Here is a 13,872-nt window from a genome sequence, read left to right on the forward strand (position 1 = left end):
TGTCATGTTTATGGCACCGTTAGGCTGCATTCACACCTGAATGCGGCGTATTTTACCGCAATTTGCCGCGACAAATTGCGGCGTTTTGTCCCACAATTTGCCGTGACTAAACGCGGTAAAATACGCCGCGGTAACATACACAGGAGGGGTGATCAACATTGTCGGCTATGGGCGAAAGCCGCCTGAAAAAAAGGTCCGGGACTTGTTTCGAGCTTCAGGCGTTTCGGCGTTCGGCGTGGAGATGTGAACCATCTCCATAGCCGACAATGTAAAATCACCCCTCCAGCGTATTGCAGGCTGCAATAGCGTCGCGACAATACGCCTAGGTGTGAATGCAGCCTTAAAATCTCATCAGAAAACCTTCCTGTATACATTCTATATTCAAGTATATTGACACAACAACTAAAATAAAGACACAAAACAAACATAAATATAAAACAAACAATATTACGAAGAAGCAACAATCATTTTTTTTTTTTAAATAAGATTTTAATTAAAAATAATAATAAATAAAACATGAGCTGATTTGGTCATAAATAGATTTAAAAAGGAAATGTCGATGCGTTCCACTTCTCCATGTCGCCGATAAGAGGAAATGGATGTCCATTTAATTAGTGTCACTTAAGAAGTCTTCATCTCCATTAAGCCGTCCGCTGACAGGCGACCCAATAACGATCTCCGGCATAATGGCCGCTCATAAGCGGACCGAATACGAAGCGCTGATGTAATTTTCTTCTCTTGTAATGACAGTGTGCAGCACATCCGTGACCTACGGAGCAATGGAAGAACAGAGGTGTCAGGAATATGAAGGCGTCACACTTTAATTTCCATCCAATAGTTTGTTGTTTCTATTTTTTCCAAATTTCAACATCATTATGTCCAGGGAGCGTTCTCTCCCATTGTATTTAAATCTGACCTCCAGCCCAGTGGTGACTCAATATTTTGGGGGTCGGCAAACCAAAGCCAACCCCCTCGGCGGGTGGCGATCCACCCCCCCTGCGCGGGAAACGGACGTGTAGGCGTAGACCCGAGGCCTCCTTACCTTAGGAGGCAGTCGGATGACAAGGATCCGGGGTAGGGCTCCTGCTCCTGGCTCCGGGGGGTGTTGCTTCTCCTCCCTGCCGAACAAGAAGTGCATCCTAAAACCCGATTGGACGGGAGAGTCCTAAAACTCCCTGGCCAATCGGGTCTTGAGACCGGCTTCCTGACTGACCGGGAAGAGAAAAATGATCACTGACAATTCATTAAGACAAGGAAGGGGTCAGTAAATTACACATTTACCAGCCTCTTCCCTGCTCTCTATCCTGACAGTTCCCCATCAGCAGCTGGCGCGGGAGGTAGGAGGGGAAAACTCAGCTGGACAGCGGCGGAGCAAGGGAAGAACACAGGGTCCCCAGGGCAGCAGGACAGGGATAGAGAGGTGACAGGAGTGTCGCGTAGAGGAACCAATGTCCTCCTTTTGCCCTTCTTTTCGGCAGCTACATGTAGGGATAGTTTTTTCTATTTTCTACATGCCACCACCCCCCCGCTGCACTCTTATCCAGGCATACAGGGTGGGGTCCCACGGGCCCCCTGGAGCATGGGGCCTGGTCACAATGACGCCCCTGGTGCCACAATTGCACCCTTCTAGACTGCCTGCGGGTGACAGTACAGGGCAGGATGTCAAGTGTTAAATAAAATGTAAAAATAATAAATAAATAAATAAATAATAATTGAATAAAATATTAAAAACGGAGGAATTATTGAGTTGTCACCAGAGTGGGAAAACCATCCAATGGGGACACCTAAAAGGATTTTCCTTCCTTGAAAAATCTGCGCAAATGGCTGCAGATAACAAAACAAAAACACACTTCTACCAATTCCTATATTATTCAAATTCTACCTAAAACACGCTGGCACTAAATATAAACATTTTTTGCCTTGCCACAGAAGCTAAAAAAAATAATAATAATAATATCCAATAAATTTTGTGCATTGTGCCATGTTTTGATAAACGCATTTTTTTTTTATTATTATTATTTAGGGGAGAATATATCCAATCAAAGGGGGATGCTGACACATATTCACAGTAACATATTGCATAAAATAAAAAGCATGGCTGGTATATTACAGGCAGTGCTGTCTTAATGAGAGGGAACACCTGGGCACTGCCCGGGGGCCCCAGCTGCATGGGGGGCCCCTGCACTTTCCCAAAAGCAGGGTTTAGAGGGGTCAGAGTGCTGGGGGGATATCTGGGGTGTAGAGGGGTCAGAGTGCCGTGGGGGATATCTGGGGTGTAGAGGGGTCAGAGTGCTGGGGGGATATCTGGGTGTAGAGGGGTCAGAGTGCTGGGGGAATATCTGGGGTGTAGAGGGGTCAGAGTGCCGTGGGGGATATCTGGGGTGTAGAGGGGTCAGAGTGCCGCGGGGGATATCTGGGATGTAGAGGGGTCCGAGTGCTGGGGGGATATCTGGGATGTAGAGGGGTCCGATTGCTGGGGGGATATCTGGGGTGTAGAGGGGTCAGAGTGCTGGGGAGATATCTGGGGTGTAGAGGGGTCAGAGTGCTGGGGGGATATCTAGGGGGTCAGAGTGCTGGGGGGATATCTGGGATGTAGAGGGGTCAGAGTGCTGGGGAGATATCTGGGGTGTAGAGGGGTCAGAGTGCTGGGGAGATATCTGGGGTGTAGAGGGGTCAGAGTGCTGGGGAGATATCTGGGGTGTAGAGGGGTCAGAGTGCTGGGGGGATATCTGGGGTGTAGAGGGGTCAGAGTGCTGGGGGGGATATCTGGGGTGTAGAGGGGTCAGAGTGCTGGGGGGATATCTGAGGTGTAGAGGGGTCAGAGTGCTGGGGGGATATCTGGGGTGTAGAGGGGTCAGAGTGCTGGGGGGATATCTGGGATGTAGAGGGGTCAGAGAGCTGGGGGGATATCTGGGGTGTAGAGGGGTCAGAGTGCTGGGGGGATATCTGGGGTGTAGAGGGGTCAGAGTGCTGGGGAGATATCTGGGGTTCAGAGGGGTCAGAGTGCTGGGGGGATATCTGGGGTGTAGAGGGGTCAGAGTGCTGGGGGGATATCTGGGGTGTAGAGGGGTCAGAGTGCTGGGGGGATATCTGGGGTGTAGAGGGGTCAGAGTGCTGGGAGGATATTTGGGGTGTAAAGGGGTCAGAGTGCTGGGGGGATATCTGGGGTGTAGAGGGGTCAGAGTGCTGGGGAGATATCTGGGGTGTAGAGGGGTCAGAGTGCTGGGGGGGATATCTGGGGTGTAGAGGGGTCAGAGTGCTGGGGGGATATCTGAGGTGTAGAGGGGTCAGAGTGCTGGGGGGATATCTGGGGTGTAGAGGGGTCAGAGTGCTGGGGAGATATCTGGGGTGTAGAGGGGTCAGAGTGCTGGGGTGATATCTGGGGTGTAGAGGGGTCAGAGTGCTGGGGAGATATCTGGGGTGTAGAGGGGTCAGAGTGCTGGGGGGGATATCTGGGGTGTAGAGGGGTCAGAGTGCTGGGGGGATATCTGAGGTGTAGAGGGGTCAGAGTGCTGGGGGGATATCTGGGGTGTAGAGGGGTCAGAGTGCTGGGGAGATATCTGGGGTGTAGAGGGGTCAGAGTGCTGGGGTGATATCTGGGGTGTAGAGGGGTCAGAGTGCTGGGGGGATATCTGAGGTGTAGAGGGGTCAGAGTGCTGGGGGGATATCTGAGGTGTAGAGAGGTCAGAGTGCTGGGGGGATATCTGAGGTGTAGAGGGGTCAGAGTGCTGGGGGGATATCTGGGGTGTAGAGGGGTCAGAGTGCTGGGGGGATATCTGGGGTGTAGAGGGGTCAGAGTGCTGGGGAGATATCTGGGGTGTAGAGGGGTCAGAGTGCTGGGGGGATATCTGGGGTGTAGAGGGGTCAGAGTGCTGGGGGGATATCTGAGGTGTAGAGGGGTCAGAGTGCTGGGGGGATATCTGAGGTGTAGAGGGGTCAGAGTGCTGGGGGGATATCTGGGGTGTAGAGGGGTCAGAGTGCTGGGGGGATATCTGGGGTGTAGAGGGGTCAGAGTGCTGGGGGATATCTGGGGTGTAGAGGGGTCAGAGTGCTGGGGGGATATCTGGGGAGTAGAGGGTCAGTGTGCTGGGGGGATATCTGAGGTGTAGAGGGGTCAGAGTGCTGGGGGGATATCTGGGGTGTAGAGGGGTCAGAGTGCTGGGGGGATATCTGGGGTGTAGAGGGGTCAGAGTGCTGGGGGGATATCTGGGGTGTAGAGGGGTCAGAGTGCTGGGGGGATATCTGGGGTGTAGAGGGGTCAGAGTGCTGGGGGGATATCTGGGGTGTAGAGGGGTCAGAGTGCTGGGGGGATATCTGAGGTGTAGAGGGGTCAGAGTGCTGGGGGGATATCTGGGGTGTAGAGGGGTCAGAGTGCTGGGGTGATATCTGGGGTGTAGAGGGGTCAGAGTGCTGGGGGGATATCTGGGGTGTAGAGGGGTCAGAGTGCTGGGGGGATATCTGGGGTGTAGAGGGGTCAGAGTGCTGGGAGGATATCTGGGGTGTAGAGGGGTCAGAGTGCTGGGGGGATATCTGGGGTGTAGAGGGGTCAGAGTGCTGGGGGGATATCTGGGGTGTAGAGGGGTCAGAGTGCTGGGAGGATATCTGGGGTGTAGAGGGGTCAGAGTGCTGGGGGGATATCTGGGGTGTAGAGGGGTCAGAGTGCTGGGGGGATATCTGGGATGTAGAGGGGTCAGAGAGCTGGGGGGATATCTGGGGTGTAGAGGGGTCAGAGTGCTGGGGGGATATCTGGGGTGTAGAGGGGTCAGAGTGCTGGGGAGATATCTGGGGTTCAGAGGGGTCAGAGTGCTGGGGGGATATCTGGGGTGTAGAGGGGTCAGAGTGCTGGGGGGATATCTGGGGTGTAGAGGGGTCAGAGTGCTGGGGGGATATCTGGGGTGTAGAGGGGTCAGAGTGCTGGGGGGATATCTGGGGTGTAGAGGGGTCAGAGTGCTGGGGGTGATATCTGGGGTGTAGAGGGGTCAGAGTGCTGGGGTGATATCTGGGGAGTAGAGGGAGTCAGAGTGCTGGGGGGATATCTGGGGTGTAGAGGGAGTCAGAGTGCTGGGGGGATATCTGGAGTGTAGAGAGGTCAGAGTGCTGGGTGGACATCTGGGGTGTAGAGGGGTCAGAGTGCTGGGGGGATATCTGAGGTGTAGAGGGGTCAGAGTGCTGGGGGGATATCTGGGGTGTAGAGGGGTCAGAGTGCTGGGGGGATATCTGGGTGTAGAGGGGTCAGAGTGCTGGGGGGATATCTGGGGTGTAGAGGGGTCAGAGTGCTGGGGGGATATCTGGGGTGTAGAGGGGTCAGAGTGCTGGGGGGGATATCTGGGATGTAGAAGGGTCAGAGTGCTGGGGTGATATCTGGGGTGTAGAGGGGTCAGAGTGCTGGGGGGATATCTGGGTGTAGAGGGGTCAGAGTGCTGGGGGGATATCTGGGGTGTAGAGGGGTCAGAGTGCTGGGGGGATATCTGGGTGTAGAGGGGTCAGAGTGCTGGGGGGATATCTGGGTGTAGAGGGGTCAGAGTGCTGGGGGGATATCTGGGGTGTAGAGGGGTCAGAGTGCTGGGGGGATATCTGGGGTGTAGAGGGGTCAGAGTGCTGGGGGGGATATCTGGGATGTAGAAGGGTCAGAGTGCTGGGGTGATATCTGGGGTGTAGAGGGGTCAGAGTGCTGGGGGATATCTGGTCTGTTTACCTGTGCTGTCTCCATTGTAGGGGCCCCAAAGCATTTTTTTGCCCAGGGGCCCATGATGCTATTAAGACGCCCTGATTACAGGCCGTAGAAAAGGGCCAAGGTCCAGAAGCCGACGTATTACATCTGTAGTAATAATGAAAATGATGAATCATTTCTTGTGAAAAGACCTGGGAGAGCCACCACTGTATAATGACCGGCTTCTTATCTCTTTTATTATTTGTATTTTATTTATTTATATTTTTGGACAAAACAGGGGACAGACAATACAGAATTCTGCGTATAAAACTGAACTCAAATGAAGGTACTAATAGTTCATGTCCTGCTTTATGGACCATGGGATTAATTGATCAGTCTTCCTGCCTGGCTGCAGTGACATCAGGAACCGTTCCAGCCCCGGAAGTCTCGGGTCACTTACTAGGTATGTGATCTGGCACAGAACGGCGGACCTGCCGCAGTACCTGTGCGTGGGGCGGTCGCAGGGCGCGGACCCCGATGTCAGCTGGACCCGCATATTGGCTCCTGCTGTGTTGAATCACAGCGAGAGCGGGCCGTCGGTGGCGCGTGCTCGTGCCTCAGACCCGGAGGTTTCAGATCATGTACACTGTGCGTGATCTGGAACAGATCGGCCGCCCTGCCGCAGTACATGTGCATGGGGCGGTCGCGGACCCAATGTTAGATGGACCCGCTGTGGCGAATCACAGCGGGAGCCAGTGGCCCGCGGCGTGTGCGCCTCAGACCCGAAAGTGTCAGATCACATACACAGTACATGATCTGGAACAGACCCGATGTGGCGGACCTGATGTCAGCTAGACCCGCTGATTGGCTCCTGCTGTGTCCAATCAGAGCGAGAGCGGGTCGCTGGCGGCGCGTGCCTCAGACCTGGAGGTGTCAAATCACATACTCGGTACGTGCTCTGGCACAGATCAGCCACCCTGCCACAGTACATGTGTGTGGAGCGGTTGCAGAACCCGAAGTCAGCTGAACCGGCTGATTGGCTCCTGCTGTGTCGAATCACAGCGAGAGCTGGCCACCGGCAGCGCACGCGCATCAGGCCCGGAAGTGTCGGATCACGTACTGGGTATATAATCAGGCGCATAGAGGCCCCCCCTGCCGATGTACGTGGGGTGGTCGCTAAAGTGCTTAAAGTGTAATTAAAAAAAAATAAAAATTGCATTAAAAAATTTGCTGAATAAATACCGTATGCGCAAAACAGCGTACATTCATTCTCTGCAGTGAAAAGATTTTATTATGGTTCTGAAACACGTTGCCAATCCCCTATTGACAAGCTAATAATTGCTCCATTGTAGCAGTAATGATTTTCTCCTCCATGCCAGCATCCGAGACGCCAAAGAAAATTGGGCTGCGAGGAACACCTCTCCGCACTCGGCTGCCAAGTAACTAAATGTCAGAATCTGCCTTTATAGTAACAACTTTAATTGACTGCCACCCCCCCTCCCCCTCCCCCTCCCCCCATCCCCCATAATCTACAATTGTGGGAATCATTTTAGTCATCTAAAATCTATTTCACCTCTCCCTGTATATAAGGCTTAGAGATCGATTGTGTGTAGGCAAAGGGGCAGATCCACAAAGATCTGCCCCGGCGCATCGTATCAGAGATACGCTACGCCGCCGTATCTTAACTGGCTTTGGTAAGAACCCATAAAGATTTTGCGCCGTAAGTTACGGCGGCGTAGTGTATCTCAATCGGCGTAACGGCGCGGAATTCAAGTTGGGCGGGTAGGGGGGCGTGTTTCATTTAAATGAAGCGCGTCCCCGCGCCGAACGAACTGCGCATGCGCCATCCCTAAATTTCCCCCGCCGTGCATTGCGCGAAATGACGTCGCAAGGACGTCATGGTTTAGACTTGGACGTAAATTACGTCCATCCCGTAATTCACGGCCGAATTACGCAAACAAAAAAAAAATCAGGGCAAAATCGTGGGTGCGCTGTATACGCCGATACCCGCTTTCCCGCGCCGAGTTTTGAATACTGCGCCGACATATACCGAGCACAGTACACTCGGGTATAGTCGGGCAGTCTCGGCTCCTTCCGCGCTCACGTCCTGTACGTACAGGACGTCAGCGCGGGTAGCCGAGCATTGCCGACAATACACGAGTGTACTGCGCTCTGTATATGTCGGCGCAGTATTCAAACTCGGCGCGGGAAACGAGCGGGGAGGACGCGAGGACGCCGCAGAAGGACGACGGACCCGCCGAAGAGGACACCGGACCCGCCGAAGAGGACACCGGACCCGCCGCAGAAGGACACCCGAAGCCGCAGAAGGACGCCGGACCCGCCAAAGAGGACACCCGAAGCCGCAGAAGGACGCCGGACCCGCCAAAGAGGACACCCGAAGCCGCAGAAGGACGCCGGACCCGCCAAAGAGGACACCCGAAGCAGCAGACGAACGCCGGACCCGACGAGGCCGCCGATGGACGCCGCGCAAGACACCAAAACTGTAAGTACAAAAAAAACTTTTTTTCCACAGGATTCGGGTCAACTTTGGGGGTGCGCGGTAAACGCGGGAGCGCGTTATACCGTGAGAAATACGGTATATGCCGGAAAAAGCAGACTAGAGACGACGTAAGAGAATGCGACAGCCGCGCGTACGTTCGTGGATCGTCGGAAATAGCTAATTTGCATACCCGACGCGGAAAACAACGAGAACTCCACCCAGCGGGCGCCGAAGTATTGCATCTAAGATCCGAAGGCGTACGCCTGTCGGATCTAACCCAGATGCCGTCGTATCTTGGTTTGAGGATTCAAACCAAAGATACGACGCGGGAAATTTGAAAGTACACCGGAGTATCAGTAGATACTCCGGTGTACTCTCTTTGTGGATCTGCCCCAAAATGTGCATTTCTGTCCATCCAATCCTGAGATTTATACAGCTCCGCCACCGCAGCACAGCCCTGTCTGTGCAGGGGGCAGGGGACCCGATTTTTGTCTGCTGCGGTTCACTAACACTTACAGGTGTTGTCCCTCCCCCAGCCCTGTGATTGGACAGTAAAGGAGAAGCAGCAGACTGAGAAACTCGTCTACAGTGCCTTGAAAAAGTATTCATACAATGGGCATCCGCTGAAATTTTTTCAGGGGGGGCACTTTGGGAGCAGCGATACACAGTCGCATTTAACCCTTTCTTCAAACGCTAGCGGGGGTTAAAAGTGCCTGCTAATGGCCGAATAGTGCAGCTAAAACGATGGTAAAATGCCGCTTTTTAGCGGCGCTTTACCGATAACGCGGCCAGCTGGCAGTGTGAAATAGCTCTTTAAATAATTCAGCTTCACTCAATGCCTATATAAATATAGCCTAGAGAATGTACAGACCCCCCCATTCTGCACAGACCCCACCATTCAGGACAGATGGACCCCCAATTATGCACAGACCCCTCCATTTAGCACAGATGGACCCCCCTTCAGCACAGACCCCCCCATTCCGCACAAACCCCTCCATTCAGCACATACCCCCCCTTCAGCACAGATGGACCCCCTTTAAGCACAGACCCCCCCCTTTAGCACAGATGGACCCCCCATTCAGCACAAATCCCCCCTTCAGCACAGACGGACCCCCCTCCCCATCCCATTCAGTACCTCAGATCAGCCATCAGCGTGGCACAGACAGCAGGTTCCCTCCCCTTGTACACTAAACATTGGAGGGGGAGGGGGAGGCGGCTACACACTGCTCGCTGTGCCCCCCTTGCCTTATGGAGCGGATGCCCATGGCCATCAGCATGGCACAGACAGCAGGCTCCCTCCCCCTGTGTACACATAAACATTGGAGGGGGAGGGGGAGGCGGCTTCACTCTGCTCGCTGTGCCTGTGTGACATCCGGCCCGGGACTGCTCAGACAGCCCGCGGCCGCGAGACTCTTCAACACCTTCTTGATTTTCCAGGGGGGGTCATTTGCCCCCCCCTTGCCCTATGGAGTGGACGCCCATGATTCATACCCCTTGAAATTTTCCACATTTTGTCATGTTACAACCAAAAATATAAATGTATTTTATTGGGATTTGTGGCACATAATTGTGAAGTGGAAGGAAAATGATGAATGTTTTTTTTTTTTTACAAATAAATATGTGAAAAGTGTGTGGGGGGTACATTTGTATTCAGCCCCCTTTACTCCAATACCCCCCAACTAAAATCTAGTGGAACCAATTGCCTTCAGAAGTCACCTAATTAGTAAATATAGTCCACCTGTGTGTAATGTAATCTTAGTATAAATACAGCTGTTCTGTGAAGCCCTCAGAAGTTTGTTAGAGAATCTTAGTTAAGAAACAGCATCATGAAGGCCAAGGAACACACCAGACAGGTCAGAGATAAGGCTCCATTCACACTAATGCGTTTTTTGATGCATTTTGCAGAAATGCAGGGACATTTTTTAACATGGGTTCCTATGGAACATGTTCACATCAATGCTTTTTTGTGCCTCTGCGTTTTTAGAAAGGGCCGGGGACTTTTTTCCCCGCAAAAAGCAGCGTTTTTTGCATGTAATAGAATTCAATGGACCCGCATCCAAAATGCAAGTGCCGCATTTTTACCGCGATTTTGCGGTTGCGTTTTTTTTTGTTTAACCACTTAAGACCCGGACCAAAATGCAGCTAAAGGACCTTGCCCCTTTTTGCGATTCGGCACTGCGTCGCTTTAACTGACAATTGCGTGGTCGTGTGACGTGGCTCCCAAACAAAATTGGCGTCCTTTTTTCCCCACAAATAGAGCTTTCTTTTGGTGATATTTGATCACCTCTGCGGTTTTTATTTTTTGCGCTATAAACAAAAATAGAGCGACAATTTTGAAAAAAATGCAATATTTTTTACTTTTTTCTATAATAAATATCCCCCAAAAATATATAAAAAAACGATTTTTTTCCTCAGTTTAGGCCGATACGTATTCTTCTACATATTTTTGGTAAAAAAAATTTGCAATAAGCGTTTATCGATTGGCTTGCGCAACATTTATAGCGTTTACAAAATAGGTTATAGTTTTATTGCATTTTTATAATTTTTTTTTTTTTTTACTACTAATGGCGGCGATCAGCGATTTTTTTTCATGACTGCGACATTATGGCGGACACTTCGGACAATTTTGACACAATTTTGGGACCATTGTCATTTTCACAGCAAAAAGTGCATTAAAAATGCATTGTTTACTGTGAAAATGACAATTGCAGTTTGGGAGTTAACCACAAGGGGGCGCTGAAGGGGTTAAGTGTGACCTCATCTGTGTTTCTAACTGTAGGGGGGTGTGGCTGTAGGTCTGACGTCATTGATTGTGATTCCCTATAAAAGGGATCACACGATCGATGGCGGCGCCACAGTGAAGAACGGGGAAGCTGTGTTTACACACGGCTCTCCCCGTTCTTCAGCTCCGGGGACCGATCGCGGGACTCCAGCGGCGATCAGGTCCGCGAGTCCCGCGGCCGAGGTCACGGAGCTTCGGACCCACGGCTGGGCATTATACAATCACGTACAGGTACGTGATTGTGCCCAGCCATGTTATTCTGCTGACGTATATCGGCGTTAGGCGGTCCTTAAGTGGTTAACCTGTTTATAGCTAGTTGTTAAAGGAAATGTAAAAAAATTCAAATAACAATGAATAAAAAAAAAATGCAACACGCACTAAAATCGCAGTAAAATCGAGGTAAAAACGCAGCAAGCACTGCAAAAAGCAGTGAAAAAACCCTCAAAAGCAACATGCATAGGTGTGAATCGAGCTTAAAGTTGTGGAGAATTATAAAGCAGGGTTATGCCTCGTACACACGATCGAAATTTCCGACAAGAAAACCCGTTTATTTATTTTTTCAGCAGGAAAACGGCTGAAATTTGTCTTGCATACACACGGTCACACTAATCTTGTCTGAAATTCTGAACGTCAAGAACGCGGTGACGTGCAACACTACGACGAGCCGAGATCAATACATTTTAATAGGCAGTTCGGCTCTTCTGCTCGACTCTGAGCATGTGCGTTTTTTGCGCGTCGTAATTGCATCCAGACGAATAGGATTCGCGACAGGAATTTTCCCGGTCATGAAAATTGAGATCCTGCTCTCAATCCTTTCTTGGCCGGAATTCTGACAGAAAAAGTGCGAGGGATTGGGTTATAAAAAAATCTCCCAAGCTTTGAACATCTCACGGAGCTCTGTTCAATCCATCATCCGGAAATGGAAAGAGTATGGCACAACTGCAAACCTACCAAGACATGGCCGTCCACCTAAACTGACCGGCCGGGCAAGGAGAGCATTCATCAGAGAAGCAGCCAAGAGGCCCATGGTAACTCTGGAGGAGCTGCAGAGATCCACAGCTCAGGTGGGAGAATCTGTCCACAGGACAACTATTAGTGGTCTCTCCACAAATCTGCCCTTTATGGAAGAGCGACAAGAAGAAAGACATTGGTGAAAGAAAGACATAAGAAGTCTTGTTTGCAGTTTGTGAGAAGCTATGTGGGGGAGGGGACACAGAAAACATGTGGAAGAAGGTGCTCTGGTCAGATGAGACCAAAACTGAACTTTTTGGCCTAAAAGCAAAACACTGTGTGTGGTGGAAAACTAACACAGCACATCACCCTGAACACACCATCCCCACCGTGAAACATGGTGGTGGCAGCATCATGTGGTGGGGATGCTTTTCTTCAGCAGGGACAGGGAAGCTGGTCAGAGTTGATGGGAAGATGGATGGAGACAAATACAGGACAATCTTAGAAGAAAACCTGTTAGAGTCTCCAAAAGATTTGAGACTGGGGCGGAGGTTCACCTTCCAGCAGGACAATGACCCTAAACATACAGCCAGAGCTACAATGGAATGGTTTAGATCAAAGCATATTCATGTGTTAGAATGGCCCAGTCACAGTCCAGACCTAAATCACATTGAGAATCTGTGGCAAGACTTGAAAATTGCTGATCACTGACGCTCTCCATCCAATCTGACAGAACTTGAGATATTTTACAAAGAAGAATGGGGAGAGATGTCCCTCTCTAGATGTACAAAGCTGGTAGAGACATCCCCAAAAAGACTTGCAGCTGTAATTGTAGAGAAAGGCGGTTCTACAAAGTATTGACTCTGGGGGGCGCCATACAAATGTCCCCCCACACTTTTCACATATTTATGGATAGAGAGAGACAGCATAATCACGTAAAGCGGAGTTCCACCCAAAAGTGGAGCTTTCGCTCATTTGTCTCCTCCCCACCTCCGGTGCCACATTTGGCACCTTTCAGGGGGGAGCAGATACCTATCTTTGACAGGTATCCTGTCCCCACTTCCGGGAGTCCGGGCCGCGGCGCATTACATCAGCAGCTCAGCTCCCTCCTCCTTCCCCCCACCGCCGGGCCAGTAGTAGAGTGGAGCGATGCCTCACACGTGCGCAGTAGGGACCCGGCGTGAAGCCGTAATGCTACACTGCTGGGTTCCCTTATCCGCAATGGCAGCAGTATCACCTGACAGCTGATGGAAATATCAGCTACGGTGCTGACATCGCTGGACTCCAGGACAGGTAAGTGTCCAATTATTAAAAGTCAGCAGCTGCAGTATTTGTAGCTACTGGCTTTTATTTTTTTTTCAGGGGTTGGAGGACCTCCTCTTTAAGTAAGCATATAGGCCCAGATTCACAGAGAGCACGGCGCACATTACGCCGCCGTAGAGTAACCACTGTACGCTACGCCAACGCAGCGCAGAGAGGGAAGCATGGAATTCAGCAAGCCAGTGCTCCCAACGCTGCGCCAGCGTGGCGTGGTTTTTCGAAGGCGTACGCCGGCGTAGGTGGAAGTAGGCGTGACCCATGCAAATGAGGCGTGACCCCATGCAAATGATGGGCCGAGCGCCAGACAGATACACATCACGAACTGCGCATGCGCCGTGACGTGGACGCATCCCCCTGCGCCTGCTCACAACCACGTCGGAACAACTGCCTAAACTACGCCGGATCACTGCGTACGGCGTAAACATAACCTACCCCCAGCCAGACACACGTCCAACGTAAAATACGCCGGCTTGTGTTCCCTGGTGCAGACCTTTGCATGTCTGCTGCTGAGTTGCACCTCCTTTATGGGGCATAACTTTACGCCGGACGTACAACTTACGCGCACCTCGCGTAGCCTGCGTCGGGCGCACGTACGTTCGTGAATCGCCGCATTTCCCTCATTTGTATATTTGAATAGCTAATCAACGGGAGTGCCACCATGCACCCAGC

General features: G+C 51.5%; 1 protein-coding gene across 1 annotated transcript in view; it reads right to left on the reverse strand.

Moving 5' to 3' along the window:
* Positions 1–487: 487 nt before the first annotated feature.
* The window catches only part of LOC120913121, a 68,990-nt gene continuing 55,605 nt past the window's right edge, over positions 488–13,872 (reverse strand). Inside the window, exon 9 of the mRNA XM_040322840.1 lies at positions 488–769. Coding sequence (XP_040178774.1) covers positions 695–769 — 75 coding nt within the window. The 3' untranslated portion in view covers positions 488–694. The remainder of the gene's footprint in view (positions 770–13,872) is intronic.

The sequence above is a fragment of the Rana temporaria genome, chromosome 9, assembly GCF_905171775.1.
Source record: "Rana temporaria chromosome 9, aRanTem1.1, whole genome shotgun sequence".
NCBI lineage: Eukaryota > Metazoa > Chordata > Amphibia > Anura > Ranidae > Rana > Rana temporaria.